Below are 21,260 nucleotides of genomic sequence, written 5' to 3'. Positions count from 1 at the left end.
TTGATGAAGAGTTCCCCAGGGAGAGGTGAAGAGGCCACACGCGTGGTGCCCGTCTGGAGCTTGGTAGTGGAAAGGGAAACCTTGTTGGACATTTAGTCGCGCCAGGGAGAAACAGTGGGAGAAACAGTAGGAGATGCAGATGGATGATAAAGAGCTTTGTAAACCATCCTTAGGACCTCACCCACACCTGGACCGCAGCTCAGCAAGCAATAGTGGAAAGAAATCTTCCCCCAGGCTATGGGACACTTAGTGTGCCACGAAGAGGGAAGTTCTGCATCGACCCTGATAACACCTGAGACCTGCTCCAATTCTAGCATTAAGATAATGTTCATTATAACGTTCATATCAAATTTAGGAACCTTTTCTGGCTAGTAAATTCCTTCCCTTCTTCTCATCTTGGTAATCATGGGACCCAAGCCAAAAGTCAGGCCTCTCTGGCCACTTTTCACGGCTCTACTCTTCCACCCTCGGACGCTTCCTCAAACACTGCTTGCTCTTTATCTTCGCCCCTTAGACGGTGCCCAGTGGAATCCAAGATTACTGTGAACAAGTTCTTCTACATTTTCGTTATCTTCTTAGTATTCTCCTAGCACATCCTAACACTTCCATGAGGAGAAAGATTTCCTGGAAGCGGGGAGCTGCTCTCCGACCTCACCAGGTTCCTGCCAATTTCTGAACCTAGAGCAATCTACCCTAAGTCTTTTCCAAGAATAACTGCTCCATTCTTAAATAAAGATGTACCAAAGCCCATGGCATCAGGTTACAACACCACCTCTCTGCCCGCTCGATATGACCTCCAGTCTCTGGGTCACACAGTCTTCTGTATTTAGGGAGAACTGTAGTGCTTCGTTCATGGATCCTTTTTTCCACCCCAATTCCTGCCATTTTTAGGGCGACATAGTTCTTTGACTACTTGATGTCTATTTTCACTTCCAATCAGTTTTTTTCCCCACTTCCTCCCATGATTGTGAGCTGGACCTTTATATCAGCCAGCATTCCTTCATCTTTGAAATCTCCAACTCCTACAGGTCGTCTTCTGAATGCAGCCCTCAACAGAAATAGACCTTGTTTGGGATGCTCTCTAGTTTTCCTTAAACTGAAATACTGCCCTTTCTGTCTCATTTTGTTTTTTGCTGCCACCATGTCCCTGCTTTCTGAGTCTCCTCCTGTGGTCTCTCTGACTCCATTTGTGGAGGATGGTAGTGTCTCATGCCTATGTGGACTCCAGCAGACAGTGATGGGGTTTCATAATGCAATCACTAATAGACATTGCATACCAGAGGATAAATACCTAAGAAAATTGCCAATAGGAAAATGGCTTAGGACAGTGACTTTGTAAAGCATGTATCATGGAAGTAACAACTGGTGAAATTCCAGGGTCCTGCACCGATTAACCTTTACAAAAGTTATTCAAAGACATGCTTATTTGGGCTTGATAGTCAACCAAACATGAAAAAATATTTGAATTGTTTACATCAGCTCATTATAATCTGTCCTTGTGTGCCCAGCTGAAAAAAATTTTTCCTGATAAAACAAGGTTTTGTTTTCTCTGTATTTCTCTTTAAAGAGACTTTATTTCATGTATATTGTTGATCCATTAACCTTTAACTCACAGTCAACAGCACCATAACTCAGGCCTGAACAAAGCTTATCTAACACACATATTTGGCCTGGATACAGCCTCTTAAAGGGCTTGGAGCCTAAAGGGTGTGCTGAAGACAATGTAACATCTAATTTCCTGTAGAAAAGGTAAAATTCAACTAGGCCTGCTCTCGTGAAACTTATATCCCTGGGCTGAGAACCATCTGACAACTTCAGACCAGGGCGAAAAACCCAGGCCCTCTTTAGCCAAACACTTTAGAAATAAGACTGTATTCTGGGCAGAGCTGCTGGACATCATTAGCCAGGTTTTTGCCCCAGGTATTAAAAAAATACGTATAGGGTTTCCCTGGTGGCACAGTGGTTGAGAATCCGCCTGCCAATGCAGGGGACACAGGTTTGAGCCCTGGTCCACAAAGATCCCACGTGCTGCGGAGCAACTAAGCCCATGCACCACAACTACTGAGCCTGCGCTCTAGAGCCTGTGAGCCACAACTACTGAGCCCACGTGCCACAACTACTGAAGCCCGCGCGCCTAGAGCCCGAGCTCCGCAACAAGAGAAGCCACCGCAATGAGGAGCCCGCGTACCGCAACGAAGAGTAGCCCCCGCTCGCCGCAACTAGAGAAAGCCCACGCGCAGCAACAAAGGCCCAACGCAGCCAAAAGTAAATAAATAAATAAACTTATTAAAAAGAAATACATATAGTGATTTACTTTGCTGTATAGTATAAACTAATGCAATATTGTAAAGCAATTATACTCCAATAAAAAAAATAAGGAACATTAAGATTGAGGCCAGACTTATGGTTAGAACCTTGCTCGGAGTGCCCAGAGCTTTCCTTTCTCATTCAAGATCAAAGTTAGCATTATCATGTGCTTTTTAATATGCGGACTAATCCATCTGCATTTCCTTTTTAAAATTGTCTAATGATGTCTATGCTTAAAATTACAAATGACGGTGAAGTGTTATAGGGTATTTGCTGTATTTACCTTTATTTCCACCCTTAGACTCAGTAGTAATGACAGGAAATTTTGCCTGAATTTCTGTGCCTTAGACCAAGTAATAATGAGAGAAAAAATTGCCTGCCTTCTTCAAGTTAAGCTCAGAGGATCCACTCCTACTTTCTGCAGGATAAGTTAAGTTTACATCCATTAATAGCAGGTTCATATGTTGGTTATGATAAGAAGGCTGTGCTTTTCCCTGCAGTATGCTTTTGCAGAGCATTTAGATAAAACTCATCCTCTCAATTCGCTTATAAATACTTAGTAACTTAGTCATTTTACATAAACTGCTTCAATTTCAATGAAGAATGTTTTTTCTTAGCATGAGATATAAGCATACATGAATTTAAAAGCAGATCATCTTTATGTCTGTTTCTTCAAGGATATATTGAAAATAGGATTTGCTGAAAACACCAACGATCCTATAAAATATTCAATGGCATCCATAAAAAGGTAAGAGCAGACAAAAATATTCTGCAGCACTTGGATCAGAAATAGGGTCCGCCAGCTTTTGAGGAAGTGGCAGGCTAACCTAGAAGACTTGTCTGCATGGGCATCTCAAGAAGCCCCCAGCAGATGGTGCTAGCATGAGACCCTCCTTGGACAGGGATAAGGGGCAAAAGTTTCTGGTAGCAAATGTTTGTTTCACCACATGCATGACTTTTTGGATTAGCATCATCAATGATTCCCATCTGGGCTCAGAAGAAATCTCCCCTCCCCACCACTGTCCACTTGCCCATTCATTCATTCAACAAACATTTTTTTTTTTTTTTTTTTTTTTTTTTTTGGCGGTACGCGGGCCTCTCACTGTTGTGGCCTCTCCCATTGCGGAGCACAGGCTCCAGACACGCAGACTCAGCGGCCATGGCTCACGGGCCCAGCTGCTCAGTGGCATGTGGGATCTTCCCGGACCGGGGCACGAACCCGTGTCCCCTGCATCAGTAGGCAGACTCTCAACCACTGCGCCACCAGGGAAGCCCTCAACAAACATTTTTAAAGTTAGGAACTAGGCTAGGAACAGGGCAAGCACAAAAAATGAGCCAGGACTGCTGCCTGTGACAAACTACAGGAGTCCCGGAGGATTCTGACACGATACGCCTGTGCTTTGGGATTATAACTCTGTATTTGAAATGAAGGTTACTGTCAACTTTTTTTTTAAAGTACTCTAATCTCCCTACCTATTGTGATTCACGGATGTGAGAAATTTCACAGTGTTCTTATGACTATCTCCTCTTCCTTTACTACCATGATAGGAGGAAATAAGATATAGCATTTAAAGAGTTGAATATATTTCTTCTCCCTACACTTTCCCTCCTCTGCTAAAGAAACAGCAAAAGTCAAATTCCTTTGTCACTTATTGAACTATAGCATGTAAGAACAGCTATCGTGGAGCCAGGTTCTTTTGCGCCTATTGCAAATCCTCAGTTCATGAGCAGAGAATGTGTATCACTGGAGAAATCACGTGTAGTCATATTATATGGCTGAAAAGAGCCATAACAAAATCACTGAAGCGTCTTTTAAAAAATGGCCAACCATAGCATACTACATGCCAGGTATGTAGGGAAAAAAGTCCTTGCAAACACATATGAAATAGTAATTATGCTGTTTACTGTTAAACACATCTCTTATTGCTTGACCATATGCATAATATAATTATTTTACCTTTAAATTACATTACCTAATGACTTAGAATAAACTGATCGTTTAAGATTTGGTAATCTGGCCCACTTTAATACACTATGTTGAAACAATGAATTCAAGTTGAAAGAAGGAAATTATACCAACCTACATCCTATATAGGCTCATATAGCACTACTGCCCACACTGAGGCTGGCAGAGTCCAGCAGTGCTCATCTCCAGGCTGCTTCTGCTTCCCAAATCCCCCACTGCAGCAGGGTCCATGTTCCCCATGCCCTGAGAACAGCTGAGAGTCTAACCGAAGTCATGTTCCCTGGCAAGTGGTTGGGGAAATGGCTGACAGTAAAGTCTTAAGAGATGACCTGCTTCATGGGCTTAATATTAGGTTTTTCTGCTGTTAAGTAGGAGACTAGTGTGTACAATAGTTTCAAACATGGCTGCCTGAGCACCTTGGGGGCTTTTAAAATACAGATTTCTAGGCACCACCCTGATCCATTATTAAAAAACGATCAGGGTGAGAGAGTTACCATTTGCTTTTGTAATGCTGTACAACAAACACTGCTAAAAAGCTCAGAGGCTTACAGTGCTTTCTTGCTTACAGTTGTGTGAGTGGGTTGTGGCTCAGCTGTTGTGAACAGACTCACCTTTACTTCTGCCCACATTCCATTGGTCAGAGCAAGTCACATGACCACGTCATGCGGTGCCTCAAGTCATGAGTGAGCTTGATATATACTCTGCCCAAGGGAGCAGGGCGGGGGGAGGAGCATTTGAGGGTTGGTGCTGAGGGACTAGGTGTGACAAACGCTACAGGTGACCCTTATGAAGTCAGTCCTGTATGTGTTGGAGGATTGCTATTCTGGTGCCATTAGAGAATATAAGGGAAATAATGGGCTTCATTCTTTCAGTAACTCAGCAAGCATGTATTGTCACTAATACACACTGTCCAAAGACAGAAGAGGAAATAGAGCTCATGTAATTCAGTAATAATGGATAATTAAGATGGAAAGGGAACAAGAAAAGGGGTACCTTATACAAATTGAGCATGGGCACGAGCCCATCAGGGAAGGATTCTCAGAGGAGGCAACGTCTGAGCTCAGCGACCGTGACGGGTGAACGTTTTCTAGAGAAGGGAAGTGCATGAAGGGGAGGGAGTACTCTAGTGGAGGAGGTTACAGGACAAAATGAGGAACTTAGAAGCAGCATATTATATCTGGCTATGTGTTCTCCATAATCCTACTTCTTTCTCCTCGTGGTCCCAGAGCTAGATTACCTTTGCCAGCCTCCCTTGAACTTGGATATGGCCATGTGGCTGAGTACTGGCCAAAGAATAAGCCCAGAAATGCTGTGTATTCCTTTCCAGGTCTGGTCCTTAAAAACCTTCCACAAGCAAACCTCCCCTCTCTCACTCTTTCCCCTTCAATCAGCTGAACGGGAGGAGGGTGAAGCCAAAAGATGGAAGAAGCTGAGTCACTGGACAATCACATGGAAAGTCTTCCGCATTGACTAGCGGTGCCATGGTTAAGAATCCGCCTGCCAATGCAGGGGACGTGGGTTCGAGCCCTGGTCTAGGAAGATCCCACATGCCGTGGAGCAACTGAGCTCGTGCGCCACAACTACTGAGCCTATGCTCCAGAGCCTGCGAGCCACAACTACTGAGGCCCGCATGCCTGGAGCCTGTGCTCTGCAGCAGGAGAGGCCACCGCAATGAGAAGCCCACACACCGCAGCGAAGAGTAGCCCTCGCTCGCCGCAGCTAGAGGGACCCCGTGCACAGCAACAAAGACCCAACGCAGCCAAGAATAAATAAATAAATATATTAAAAACAACAACAACATTTGTGTGAGGGAGAGAGAAAGTTTTATTGTCTAAAGCCACCAAGATTTAGGATTTGTTTGTTACAGCGGCTAACACTATTTGCCTTAACTAACAGAGATAATGTGTTTTACTGATGGTAAACGATGGCTACGAGGCAGAAAAAGAGGTTAACAGTCACTGACTCGCTGTGTTACTTCCTTATTCTAGATACGTCTGTGGTTAGTTTGAGAACCAAATGCATTAAAAGATATAACAGCACTTTAGCACTATAAATCTGGGCAAAGCATTAATGTTAACATGCAGTGATGCCCAGTTGAAGGGTTGGTTCACGCTACAGAGACTGTCTGCTCAGAGCAATCATTTATAGGATGCATTTATGGCAGAAGCAGCATGACAGTGTGTTCTTCTCGTAGCTTTTTTATTTCTAATGGGCTTTGACGTGTATTCCCAAAGGTTCAAGCTTAACTGTCGCTGAGATGGGCCTCTTTCTCCATCTTTCAACCTTGGATATGCCTTTTCTCCAACGAGACTTAAGAAACAAAACCCAACTCATTAATCAGTGTGTCATCACATGACTGGAATTAAACAGTAAAGCAGTAAAACCTCTGAGCTAAAGCGACAGCAAGTATCACAGGTGTATTTTTCTGCTTCCATTTCAGAGTATGACACCATCTGGAAGTTGTTCTTTCTGCCAAAAGGAGTAGAAACATAAAGGCTCACCTTTCCTCTTCGAAATGAGGGCTCACAGAGAACTGAGCTTTGCCAAATGGAGAAAGGAAGGAGGTGTAAGGGACCGATGAGAGGCACCCAGGAGTAACCCTTGCCAGAAGTGACTTTTTCTGAATGTAAGAGTTGGTAACTTTGTACTGAAAACAGATGTTGAGCTGCACACAGGCAGAGACTGAGAATAATTAGCATATAATTAGAATAAGAGTTTTGTTGCGAGGGCAAGATTACTTCCTTGGAGATCATCATTATCTAGAAGTAGCTGGGCAGAACCCATCAATGTTGGAAGAGAAATACAGGCATGAGCAAAACAGAGTTAGTTCTTTTTGTCACCTCTTGCTAAGAGTGACTCAGATCCTTAGTGAGGAAGAAATGGGAAATTCATGTCAGCATCCCACTGTGTAAAATTTCTTGTACGTAGTATATTGTGATGTTTGGGTTAGCGATCATGAACTGTATGCATCCCACTTATGCTGTGGGATAAGTCATTACCTGCTCATCTTTTTATGATTTTTATAAAATGGATTTAAAGAATCACTTTAAGTCGTTTTCATGTATAAAATCCAGGTTGCATCCTACTGATAACTTAGTCAAGGTACCGGTGCCAAGGATGGGACACCAGGTGAGTGTAACCATGTCTTACTTTGGGCTTTTATGGAAACAGACCCTTAGATGAAAATTCAAATGCAAGCAGTTTGTTTGCGAGATGATCCCTGGAAACCACGGAAGCGGAGTGTGGACGTGAAACCGAGAAGGGGAAGAGCCAATAAAAGGTATTGAGTTGGCCAAAAAGTTTGTCTGGGTTTTTCCATAGGATGTTACAGAAAAACCCAAACGAGTATTTTGGCCAACCCAGTAAATTATGAAACAAATTACCCCTGAGGGCCACGGAAGCTGGGGAAATGATACAGAATATGCACCTTTGACTTATCTTTGCCAAGTGTCGAGGCAGCTGAAGTATTTCTCTTCCAACTTCTATCAATCAGGAGGTGGAAATTCTCTGGAGCCGCAGCCTGCCCTGCATGTGAAATCCAGGCACTGCCGGGAGGAGCTGGACCCGTGTGCACCGAAATGGTAAGGACAGAGGGATGCGGTGGGACAGCCAGAGCATCTACTACGAACCGCTGTTGGATGCCATCTTAACAAGACTTTTTCTAGACTGGATGTGCTTCTTGGGAAAATTGCTTTTGTGCATTTCCCACTCTGTCCCAGCACCACTGATTTGCCTACACACCTGAGGACCTGTTTGCAGGTACTCAGGATTGATTAAAACCAAGAATAGATTTCTGTGCCTTAATTAATTTTTATTTTAATCAACTTATTTTTATATATAACATATTCAAAACTGAGCTATATTTACAACTGTATTCAAAATCTATCAGTTCCTTACCACTGCTCTGTTAAGCCCACTATGGAAAACATACCAGGCAAACCTAAGAGGTCAAAGGACACTATTTAATACAATGTATAATGTAGTGAGTTGTAACTCTTTCAGGTGAGACCATAGCCTTACTGAGGGCACTTAGGGATCTAGTAAATGCAAAGGGAATCTATGCCATTTGGCCCGGAATGCCACTTCAAATTTTCAAGACTGCCTGGGAATATCACAGTGATTTTACAAAGGACTACTCATTTTCTCTACTATCAATTTCATTTTCTTATTTTCCCATTCAAAAATATAAAGGGAAATTATACGATTGTATTGTCTTTAATGGTTTTTAAAAATTCTCTAGATTTCTTGAATAAAAATGCATGGGAATAAGCAGCAGCAGGTTCATTGTGATTTGAAATAATTGAATCACTGATTTTAAAATGAAAACAAATGTATATTTATGCACATTGGTATATTTTGGGGGGACCATATATGCATATTATAATACCATGGACAAAGTAAAAAATCCATCATTTATATACACCTAAAACATAGTTTGCTTGGGCTTCCCTGGTGGCGCAGTGGTTGAGAGTCTGCCTGCCGATGCAGGGGACGCGGGTTCGTGCCCCAGTCCGGGAAGATCCCACATGCTGCGGAGCGGCTGGGCCCGTGAGCCACGGCCGCTGAACCTGCACGTCCGGAGCCTGTGCTCCGCAACGGGAGAGGTCACAACAGTGAGAAGCCTGCGTACCGCAAAAAAAAAAAAAAAAAAGTTTGCTTCATATTAGCCTGAGCTAGTGCACTTTATATTAGGTTTTACGTTTCTGATGGGCTACTGTTCAGTATTGCATATGCCTGCTGTTACATGTGTAGCATATTTTATATGATTGTTTCTTACTTTTAACTACTTATTTTTAAGTATTACTAGACTTACAAAAAAAAGGTGTTAAAGTAAATTATAGAGATTCCATATACCTTCCTTAATGTTACCATGTCAGATAAACATTATATAATAATATAGGACCGATTCTGGAACCAGAGAGATGTGAGCAAATCTGCTGCAAAGGTTCATCATCTTGTAGAGATATTCTCTCCACATATGGTGCTGAAATGGATAAAAATTTTAACATCCTTGGTTTAAAAATGAGAGAAAAAAGAAAAAAAGATCTTTGCTTTCCTTTGAACACAATGTAATCCAATAGACAGACAGATAGATAGATATCAATAGATAGATAATACATACATACATACATACAAAAGCCGAGTTGGGCGGCATCAGGATTCACTGACTTTGTATTAATGTTCTCGTTTTTGCTTTCAGTCATGCTACCTTCTCTCGTTCTTTGTTGGATGTCTAGCTAAGCCACCATGCAGAGGAGTCTAATCTGATCTTCTGAAATCTTGAGAAAAGCAGAGGGCAGGGGAGCAGATTTTAATGGTAGTAAAGGAAGTGTTTGTGTCTCTGAAATGAGGGCTCTGACATAGTAGGCGTGTAGGAGCGTTTGTTGCATAGAAATCCCCAATGGTCGCCAGTGTTTGGCAATAAACTACTGAGTGAGAAATGCTTGAACTCCTGGTGTCAGTAGTGGTGGCTCAGTTCATGATATTAGAAACCCTCTACATGCATATCATTGCAATATTAATTATGATAATAGTAGCCACAAGATCAGTGCTGTTAGACCACTAAAGTGTGTGCTAGGTAAGTATTAATTGAGGCTTAGTTTTTAACCCAAACAGAAATTTAAAAAGATGGTGCTTGGCTATCCCTTTCAGATTTTAAAACTAGCTATTACTAATAATTCTTGAAGCAAAATATTCCAAAGAAATGTCCTCGCTTTCTCCTTTTGTAATTCTCGAATCTTCCAGGCTTTCTGGTGTCCTTAAAAACACTCTTACATCCCCTATCCATCTTCCACTTCTTTCTCACCTTACCTCCTAATAAAACAGCCCTTGGTGGGGGGGTCACTTTTAAATACTATGATGTAAAGTGCTTATAATAGCAAGAAGTATCTCTCTCCCGTGTCCCCAACACTCTGGGACATTCATTGCTATGCATAACAAGTGAATCAGTTCAACTAGAATTGACTGTGGCCTCAGCAGACATTGGACAGCACACTGATGTACCACAGCCTTTACCACCATGCTTCACACACTCCACTTGTAGGTCTCCACATTTTGCTCCAGGGTGAACCTTATCTTTGCTCCAGCTGAGCAGCCATCCTGTCATTACAATGTCTGTCAGATATTCATGAAGTTAAGCTAGTTGCAGGAGGCTGTGTGGAGGATTTAAATTTTCTTGCTTAAAAAAGGTGCCAAGAAGGGCCCCCCATCAAGCAGGCACCAGGGCAAAAAACACACATTTAGGGGCACGTTTGGGAACTTTTCTCAATGGAGATAGAAGAACACTTGATCAAACTGCACACTATTTCATTCAAACAAAAATGCAGACCTGGAAGTCTTCAAAAAAAATTTTTTTAAAAAGCAGTGAAATAATTAAGGAGGAACTTTAATTCCTTCAAGCTGGTGTCTCAAATCTTAGTATTTGAAGTCCTGTGAAATCTAGACATCTGCACTTCTGAGTCTGGTCTCTAGGGACACTCTCTTAACTCAGTTATCTCACTCTTCCTGTGCATAGATATTTTGCTTCTCTCTCAACTTTAAGGGGGACAGGACTGGAGTTTCTCAAAAGGAATTTTACCAAGAAACTGAGAAATAGAAGAAAGAAAAAAACCCATAGACTCTGATGTCATTAGGGTATGTCTGCCTGTGTATACGTATATGTTTCATACTTACTGTATTCTACATATATGTGTGTATACTGTGCGCAAAGTGTTATGCTAAAAATGTGCACGTTATCTTTTTTAATTCAGCAAATGTTGAGTTTAACTATTGTTATAAGCACTAGAGAAACAGCATTGTTTTGAGTGGGGGAGATGGGAAATTATAAACAAAGCAATGTTTTGATTGAAAATGCAATAGACTGACTGGGGTGTTAAATCAGATGGCGTGGTCAGCAAAGGCCTCTATGGATGTGACATGAGGTGAGGGAGCAAGACACATGTAGGTGGAGGATGAAGAAGAACTGTCAGGCTTATTCCCATGGGGCAAGTCATACATCACGCCCACTTTACACAGGAAAATGAGGCCTCGAAGGGAAGCGAAGTGACTTGTCTGAGATTCTACAGTGAGGAATGACGCAACCAACCATACACTGGATTAGTTGATCCTTAGATTATTATTTCTTCGTTAATAACTTTTCCAAAATCCTCCCTGGGCCCCACTGTTTCCATTGCTCAGTCCCTGTCTACTCTCTTCTCCTCTCCTCTCCCCTCCCCAAGAGACAGGTGATTCCCTTAGTGACAGCACTCGGTGACAGCACTCAGTGCCAAGTGGGCCCCGCTTCACTGACCTTCTGCTTTCCCTTCCCACCTCCAAGCCTTCGGGGGAGGAGAGGTAGTATATCACTCAGCTCTGCAAACTTGGCCTCTGCCAAGGCAAAGCTAGCATAGCCTTTGACATAATAAGCAATTACGAAAAGAAGAAAGAAGTATTTGAGGGCAGCACTGAGAAAGAAAGGAAACAAAGAAGGAAGGGAGGACGATTTTTAGTTCATGATGGAATTCAATTTAGAAAAGGAATGAGAGACCGAAGAGAAAAACAGAGGTCGTTTCACACACTTTCTAGACTTATTACTAGCACTGTTCCATCTCTGAGTCTTTCCTCTTCCTCTCTTTCAAAGCCAAATGTATTTTTCAACTGTCTTTAGCTGTACAAGGAAGAAACGCCGATCTGGGTCTATCAGTAGAGAGGGCAGTGGGAAAGGGAAAGGTATAGGAGGACCCTCCTGGTTCCCTGGAATCACACCACGTGAGTGGCACTGACTCTGAAGATGGGGTAAATGCAAATTACTACGCCTGCTTCCCAGTGGGGAGCAGTTAGTGCCAGTGCAGGTGTCACTCGCATCCTAAGATTTAAAGGCAGTATGGTGAACACGTACATCAAGGAGCTCTTGAGTCACATGACCTGGCTTTGAGTTCCTCTTGGTCCATTCAGTAGCCGTGGGATGCCCTGTTCCCATTTCCACATCTTTGCACTGGGGATGCTCATAGCACCCATTTCATAGGCTGTTCTGAGGGCTTAATAAATGAATACACATAAAGTACTCAGCCTGGTGCCTGGCAAGGACGCTGCAAATTTGGTACTTCCTAAAAAATAAATAAAACGATGAAAAAAGGATACTGGGGTAAACATATGTAAATGTGGAGGGAAAGAAGGGCCATTATGTTTAGTATCATCATTCATCACAGTCCCTGATCGTGAAGAGGCTGTGATCATTTCTGGAAGTTGTAGGTAGACTAGTTCATGTTCTCTCCCTCTTCAGCTGCCTCCTACAGCTTTCAGAGGGGTCAGTGGCCTGGAACTTTCTGTGTTGTCCTTTTTCTATATGCTAAATTATCTCTTTGTCAGGGTCTATTTTTTCCTGTTGTTTTCATTCATCGTGAATGGTGACGGTTATGTTTATTGTGCATAAAAGAAGCATGCCCTCATGATCTCTGATGTCTTAAAGGTGGGTTTAAAAAAAAAAAAGGAAAAAAGGCTTCTGCCTCTATTAGTCCCCTTCTCCCAGACAACGGACAGAGGTGGAATCTAACAACTCGTGTTCTTGACCCCTTCATTGACCCAGATCTTCAGACTATTCCGTGTGTCCCTACTAGCATTTCAAAGACATCATGCAACCATTTTCCTGGGAGCTCTGTTTTAAATTGTAAACCTCAGTCCTGAAGGAACGCTTTAGAAAGAGCCAGTTAATTTCAAAACAAATAAAAACCAAACTCCCGGTAATGTGTGAAGGATTGCCTTGAGTAGAGTTTCCCTGCACGGCGTGAATTTTTAAAAACACAGAGATCTCTCTCCTTTTCTCACTAACCTACCACTAAGGACCCAGGAGGGCCGCAGTGGGTTAGAACGGGGTTTCAGTGCCAAGATCCGCAGAAAACCTCTTGAGACAACTGGCCGGGAGGCTTGTTCCTGCCCTTCCAGGTGCGCGAGCCCCGTGCGTTGTTCCACCAGGTACAGCAAACGTGCCCATGAAATCTGACACCGAGCCTGAAGAAACTGAATCCTCCGCAGAACTCCTCCGCTCTAATCTATTAGGTGAGAGAGAGCAAGAGAGCCTCCTTGGGGTTCATGGAGAGTTTGTCCTGGATCTTAACCATCCGGGACCAGGTCTTATTTCCAAGCCCCTTCCAAACAATTTCATTCTCTCTAGGGAGAAATCATATTTATCCTCACCCAGGAAACATTCTCCATTCCTAGAAAAAGCCACGCGTCCTCTCCTTTCACGCCTGGTGATAATCTCTACAGCATTTTAGCGGAGAAAACCTATGCCAGGTCTCGCGGCGTCCCGCTCCATCCCCGCGCTCCCGGCCGGCGCACCTCCTCGCCGCAGCATCGCCCGCCTCTCGCCCATCCAACTCGGTCAACTTCCCCCCTGAGACTCCGGCAGGGGCGCCCTCCGGGCAGCCGGCCGCAGCGGCAGGGGCGACCCTGGCCCCGAGATCCCGGAGCCGCGCGCCCAGCGCCGGCCGAGCGGACGCGCCCGCGCTCGCAGCCCGCCGTCTCGGAGCTCGGCCCGCGCTCCGCCGCGCTCGCCCGCCCTCGGCTTCTCGCCTCTGGGCCCGTCTCCCACGGGCACCACGCCGTCTCCACTCCCACCCTCTCCACCTCCGGGGCACCTCAGCCGAACCCGGTTCCCTCCTTCGCACCCGCCTTGACCACCTTCCCGACACCCAGCACAGCCCCCAGCGAGAAAGCCCCGCCCGGGTCTCCCCAGTTCCACCCGCTGCCGAGGGTCTCCAGCACCCGCAGACGCCCCTGTTCACGCTCATTCATATTCATTCGCATTCTCATTCTCTCCTCCTCGTCCTCCCTCGCCAGACTCCAAACAAGACAGGCCGACCCTCCCCCCCGGCACTCCCTTCCATTCATCCCTTCCCGCCACACGCACACGCACACGCACACACACGCACGCACACACGCGGCCCTCTCCACTTTTCAGACGCCCACCTCCTACACACTCCCCTCCCCTAAACAGACTTCCACCCACTCACCATCTGTAGCCTGCCTTCCGCCCCCGCCCCGCCCGCCCGGCCCGCCCCCCTCCCCAAGAAGCAGACCTGCACAGCGGGCGGCAGGGACCCCCGCCAGACGCTCGGGTCGTGCTCGCCGTCCTGACCTCTGCCCGCCCGGGAAACTAACAAAGGCGGCGCGCGAGCCCGGCCCCGAGAGCTGCGAGCGGCGGCCGCGGGGCGGTGGAGCCTGGGCCGGGCCGGGCGAGCGCCGGGCGGGGGCTGCTCAGGAGTTCGGAGGCAGCGGCGCCGGACGACGCGGACCTCTGGCGGCGCGCGCCGCTCGGACAACGCGGGCACCATGGGCTGCTGCACCGGGCGCTGTGCGCTCATCGGCCTCTGCGCGCTGCAGCTGGTGAGTTCCTGCCCCGGGACCGGCCTCGCCGGCTCCCTCCGCGGAGCCGCAGCTCCGGGCGCCGGGCGGGCGGCCGAGCCCCGCGCTCCCGCCGGCTCCCACCCTCCCCGCCGCTCCCCTCGCACTGCCCTCCCCGCCGCGGGCACTCACCGGGTCGCCCTGCGGGAGGGCGCTGTCTCCCCGCGGCCCCGGGCACGGGGGTTCACGCGCCCCCGCCGGGCGTCGCCACGAGGTCCAGGGGCTGCTGCCCGGGCGCCGGGGGAGTGAGCGACTTCCCAGCCCCTGGGTTGGCCGGCTGGCTTTAGCACCTCCGCACTCCCGCTGAAGTTTCACAGGGGCTTGTGGGCTCTCTCTTCTCGGGATGGTTTCCAGTAACGTTGTGTAACAAGGTGCGTGGGAATGCCCAGGTCCGAGGAGACGGGGCGAGCTCCAAGTCTTAGTTAAGAGGCGGTTCTTCCCTCCTGCGGTTGAAAGGGGGTGATTGAGGAGTCTTGGATCTCCAGGAAGGAGGTCGCGCTGTGTGTTTTTAAACAGAGTGTTTCAGCCCCTGCCCTTCCAGTTTCTCTTTAGATTTTGTAGAAATGTTGCGTGTTCAGACAGCGACAGACTGACAACTGTCATCAGGGAGAGAAGGCGCAGTGGCTTGCCAGGAAGTGCATGGAATGGGAAGAGTGGAGATCGATAGGGCTTTCAGTGGGGAGCGAATGCTTATCTTGACATATGTCCTGTTGGGACCTAGACTGGGCCTGTGGTCTATTTCATAGTCGCTTGAGGTCAAGGCCACAGACCTTACGTGTGAGACTTGTGTGTGAGAGATTAATAGACATCGCTCTTTTATTACACTTAATACAGACTCAGTAGATGCTCTGTCAAGCTTTCTTCCAAGTGTTGTTTTTTAAAGTCATAAACATTAGCTAGCATATTTTGACTAGCAAGAGGAAAAAGGTTTTCGGTGAGTTTGACCAAGTCATGTCAACCCTTGCAAGACTCATTAACTGAGGGATAAAATAATGCTCTTTATTTAATAGTTAGTCCTTGTACCCACGAATGTTTTAAAAGGCTTCACTTTTCTCCTCCGTGTTTTACTCTCCCATTAAACCTGCACTTCCGAGGTGCTCTTCATTGTTGACATAATGTGTGCATAATTTATATATTTATAGATCTGGAATCAGTGACTTCTTTAAATCTGTGGAACAGTCCCTTTTGTCTTATTGAACAATAGGATGTATTTTATAGAGTTTCCTTGAAAAATAATTTGAAAATTCACTGGAACATGAATTTTTTTCATTAAGGAGAGAAGGTCAGAGGATAATTTACACTTTGGTTATCAGAAGTGGACGTGGCTTATAAGCTGGGAAGACAATAAATATTTAGTCAACCTTTGAATATGCAGAACTGTAGATGGGCACCCTGGAGTGTATAATCTATAGTCGCAGAATCCTTTCTGTTTTCTGTGGAAGTAACATGGAAGGGTTTTTGATGCAGCGGATTTATCAATGCAGTTATGATTTCCTTAGCTGAGGTTGTGATACTTGTGATGGTGATGTGTTTGGTGTTTCATGTGTCAGCCTCGAATGCCTGCATTTTCCACATACACCTTCTCAACTGATAGAAATGCAACTTACTCTTCAAAGCTCATCTCAGAATTCCACCTTCTCTATGGAGTCTTCCTTGGTGCTCCAGGTAAAGACCAATCCCTTCTTTTCCTTTAATTGCACGGTAGGTTGCTTTTTCCTCTGTTAGAACACATTTCATCCTCTTACATTATTTTAGTGATTTCCACATTACTAGACCGTAAGCAGCCTGAGCATAAGGATCAAACACTGTTCATCTTTGAAAACCCTGCGAGTCCTTAGAGGAGCTCGTATTAGGAGAGAAAACATACAGCTGAATGGATGACGGTAATTAACATTTGCGATCCATACTGGGTTTTTGCATGAACGTTATTTTATTTTACCCCTAAAATTATCCTCTGAGGAAGGCACCCATTTCACAAGTTTGCAGATGAGGCAGCTGATGCTTGTAGAGTTAAACACCTTCTTCAGATCAATAGGTTTTGGATGGTAGAGACAGCCGAGTGATGGTAAACGCTTAATAATTGGATCTCGGACAAAACAAAACATAAATGTATATTTTACGTTGTTACATAATACATTATAAATCTTACATATATATAAGGATGTGTAGCAGTCACTCTGACAAATAATAATAATAAAACACGCAGTACTCTTTATTGTAAATTCTACATAACCGATTAATTCTGGCAGGATCTCTTTAGTTTGATGAACTTGATGGACTCTTGGTTCTGTAGTTCTGACATAAATGCTGGTTAATATTTTTATTTCCTTTGAGGAGGAATAGGAAAGTGAAACCAGGAAGTTGGTATTGTGACTTCACTCCATCGATGACATGATATTGGTTTGAACCCAGGTGGAATTCTAGACTGCCCCTCCCCCCCCATAGCCCGAGGCCAAGGAGGGGCAGAAGAGGCAGGCAACTCCTGATTGGTAGGCGGCAGGGTTAATTTGCAGGAGAATTTACAACACTTGTCTTGGAAGGGCTGCAAGATGAGTTGCTCTCCGCCCCCACCCACAGCAGCCAGAATCTTCAGTTTATTTAGAGGCCTTTTTGGGTTCAGTCATGTCTACCGTCCAGATGGTCTCAACAACACATTGCTCTGTACAGGCTGCATCCTTGAAACAAGCCCGACTGAGGGAATGGTGGGCAGGACATATATTCGAAGACTGGGAGGGAGTGGGGAGCCTCTCATTGCCCGGGTCCAGCTCGAGGTTCAACTGGAGGTCAGGTCCTCTCCATGACCTCCTCCAACATATGAGTAGATTCTTTGCGGAATTGGGTAATAGTTTTCAAGTACTGGAAAATTATTTCCTCAATTTTTTTTTTTTTAGTTTAACTATAGGTGATTTACAGTACTGTGTTCGTTTCAGGTGTACAGCTTCAGATTCTTTTCCATTATAGGTTATTACAAGGTATTGAATATAGTTCCCTGTGCTGTACAGTAAATCCTTGCTGTTTATCTATTTTATATATAGTAGTGTGTATCTGTTAATCCCAAACTCCTCTAATTTATCCCTCCTCCTCCCCCGCCCCCTTTGGTAACCATAAGTTTGTTTTCTATGTCTGTCTGTTTCTGTTTTGTAAATAAGTTGATTTGTATTATTTTTTTAGATTCCACATATAAGTGATATCATATAATATTTGTCTGACTTACTTCACTTAGTGTGACGATCTCTAGGTCCATCCGTGTTGCTGCAAATGGCAATATTTCATTCCTTTTTATGGCTGAGTAGTATTCCATTGTATATATGTGCCACATCTTCTTTATCCATTCATCTGTCGATGGACACTTGGGATGCTTCCATGTCTTGGCTATTGTAAATAGGACTGCTGTGAACACTGGGGTGCATATATCTTTTCGAATTAGAGTTTTCATTTTTTCTGGATATATGCCCACCAATGGGATTGATGGATCATATGGTAAATCTATTATTATTTTTTTAAGGAACCTCCATACTGTTCTCCATAGCGGCTGTACCAATTTACATTCCCACCAACAGTGTAGCAGGATCCCTTTTCTCCACACCCTTTCCAGCTTTTATTATTTGTAGACTTTTTGATGATGGCCTTTCTGAACCATGTGAGGTGATACTTTGTTGTGGTTTTGATTTGCATTTCTCTGATAATTAGCGATGTAGAGCAGCTTTTCATGTGCCTATTGGCCATCTATATGTCTTCTTTAGAAAAATGTCTATTTAGGTCTTCTGTCCATTTTGGGGGGTTGCCTCAATTCTTTTGTGCTATTGGCAATATAATGACATGACACATTTTAAGTTGAATACACATTACTAGAAAAAAGTTTTCCATCACTTTTTTAAGTCTAGACGATCAACAAAACAATGTTACACCCTGATTTTTAGCATTTGCCAATTTCTTTGGTGTAAATACTCCCACCTTGGCCAATTTGAAGTACAACATTACATAGCATTTCCATCATACAGATAAAATAAGCATAAATAACCTCAGAAGCATAGAAAAAGGAAGACAGTAAAATAATGAGGAAAGGATGTGTTTTAAATATTTAGTCCCTCTGTTTTAAACACAATTTAAAGTTTTTTATTATTTATTTTAAAATAATGATTGTGTTTTACAACTGGCTCATAAAATCCTAAAAGTCTAACTTTCTGATCTGGTGTAAGCCTCCTCCAGCATGCCACTGGGTAGGACTCCCAGATCTCTTGTTGTTTCCACTGAAACCAGCTGTTATTATTTTCCCTCTCGTGTTTTTTTCTGCTCCCACCAACTGTTGGAAGATGGGGCTTATGAAGCAACAAATAAGTGCGGGTGTTGAGGGCGAATGGTATTCGGAGGACACATTTGCTGAAGAGAATCTACGTGCTGATGACTGAGTCACTGTGCGGACCATTAAAAGATGGTCCATTAATTCCTTCTTAAAGTTAAAGAAACAAATGAAAGGTTTTTATCATCTCATTCACACTTCATCCGACCTCCCTCCTCCCCAGATTGGGGATATCATTAGGGAGAATTTACCATTTTGAGGCTAGTGTATTTGGATGCTCTTTGGTTTGCAAAATCTCACTGTTCTTTCTACTTCCTTCACTGCACAGCTCTGGCCACCTCCCATGTTACTGTGCCTCTGCCCTCGAGCACATTTGTGTGTTTGCCCCAGATGCCACATTCACGTTCTTAATTCTGCTAAATGAGCTTGGAGAGAATGTGAAAAGCATGAGTGCACGCCTGTAGAAAACTGTGCAAAGTAAATCTTTTCTGAAAAAGCAGTTCATCACCAGGTAACAGATTCATCAAGTCATCCAAGAACTTTAGACACATTTTTGTGAGGCTACTTTTGATTTTTCTTGTTTCAGAATAATGTGTATTCTATTATTATATACGTGTGAAACACTTGATCGTATGCTTTTATTAAATTGTTTTTGGTTGCCACATCTAAATGAGTCTTAATGGCATGTTTTTCAGTCTAAAATTTCTTCCACGTGCATTTCTGAGCCACTTTCTCAGAATGGCCTCAGTGAAATGTTGAACTTAGCTTGGCAGGGATTGCCCCCACAGAGCTTCAGATGTCTTCTCAACATCACAGGGGCAACTTTGTCCCCGGATATGGTTATTACCAGGGGAGATTCATTGCACCTTGCATCACTTTATGGACAGGTTACCACCATATTCCTATGAGGCCTAAAAATCCCAAACTCTTACTTTACATATCCACAGTAACAGAAATCTTTAGAGGATTTGTAGAAAGCAAGCAGCTCTTAACACCTAGATGGACTCTGTTTTTATTTTAAAGAACATCCTGTCAAATGAAATAAAACTAGTAATTTTTTTCTCACAGTGAAAATCAGTTAACTGTCTCTCCACTTCACATTCAAACCGTCTTGTGATCACCTGTGACACTACGATGCTGAGATAAAATGTGTTGAGAGGGGTCTGAATGATGGTGGTGTAGTTGTGGTAACATGTTTTTAAGCAAAGTTTTATGAAGGGTACCCCTCACTTATAGATATCTGGCGGTAGCTGCAGATACATTTATTTTACTATGTAGATGTACTGATGCTTTTGTTTTAAGATGTTTTTAATTTTAATAGCTTTTTCTCTTCTCCTGAAAAATATAATTTGTAATCATTTAGTTTCTATTCTTTTTCTATATTTAAATACTCTGGTTCATCTTACGAAACTTAGAAAAAGAGAAATTAAAATTTCGGCTAATAATGAGCCTTTAGTTATGACGTGATTGGTGTTGAAACCATTACAATATTCTGCATGAGCCAATTTTCTACAAATCCAAATCCATTTACAGCTCTCTTGTTATTTAAGTGTACAGAGTATTGGATTTGCTTAAGAAATGTTATATTCTTATAGTCTTATGGGTTGAATTGTGTTCTCCCCAAATTCTTGTGTTGAAGTCCTAACCCCCAATAACTCAGAACCTGACCTTCTGTGGAAAAAGGACAATTGCAGGTGTAATTAGTTGAGTATCCTTATATAAAAGGGAAATGTGGACACAGGCATGCACACATGAAGAATGCCATGTGACAGGAAGAACAGGTGATACTTGCGCAAGCCCAGAAAAGCCGGAGGTTGCCAGCGAACCACCAGAAGCTGGGTGAGAGGAATGGAACAGGTTCTCTCTCAAAGCCCTCAGAAGGAAACAACCTTGCCAACACCTTCATGTTAAACTTCTAGCCTCCAGAACTGTAATACAATAGAATTTCTGTGTTTTAAGCCACTCAGTCTGTGCTCCTTGTTTACAGCAGCCCTTAGCAAACTTTCTTTGTGTTTATCTCTTTGTGTCCATGCTGTTTCTTTTACTGGATTTCAAGTCCACAAATGGCAAAGACTGATTTACTCACAGAATTTTACACTACACCCTGCAGAGGGTAAGCACTCAGTAAATACTTGGAGAATAAATTCATGCATAAATGAATAGCTAAACTTCATTGAGTTTTTTTTTTTTTTTTTTCCTGTGCCGGGCATTTTGAAATCATGTAGTTCTCACAACCATTCATTTTGGAGATTTAGAAATTGAGGTAGAGAGTTTCAGTGACATGCCCAAGACTGTCCAGCTGGTAGA

The 21,260-nt window shown here is 43.9% G+C and overlaps 1 protein-coding gene across 1 annotated transcript in view; it reads left to right on the top strand.

Annotated features, from left to right (window-relative positions):
- The first annotated feature begins 14,163 nt into the window (after window positions 1–14,163).
- Window positions 14,164–21,260, top strand: part of NKAIN3 (sodium/potassium transporting ATPase interacting 3) — a 509,268-nt gene continuing 502,171 nt past the window's right edge. The window contains 1 exon segment of the mRNA XM_027128020.1: window positions 14,164–14,635. Within this exon segment, the coding sequence (XP_026983821.1) occupies window positions 14,582–14,635 (54 nt within the window). The 5' untranslated portion in view covers window positions 14,164–14,581.

This window comes from Aethalodelphis obliquidens, unplaced genomic scaffold (genome assembly GCF_003676395.1).
Source record: "Aethalodelphis obliquidens isolate GAN/ISIS:26980383/991018 unplaced genomic scaffold, ASM367639v1 scaffold33, whole genome shotgun sequence".
NCBI classification, from domain to species: domain Eukaryota; kingdom Metazoa; phylum Chordata; class Mammalia; order Artiodactyla; family Delphinidae; genus Aethalodelphis; species Aethalodelphis obliquidens.
This window is presented reverse-complemented; position numbering and strand designations above follow the sequence as displayed.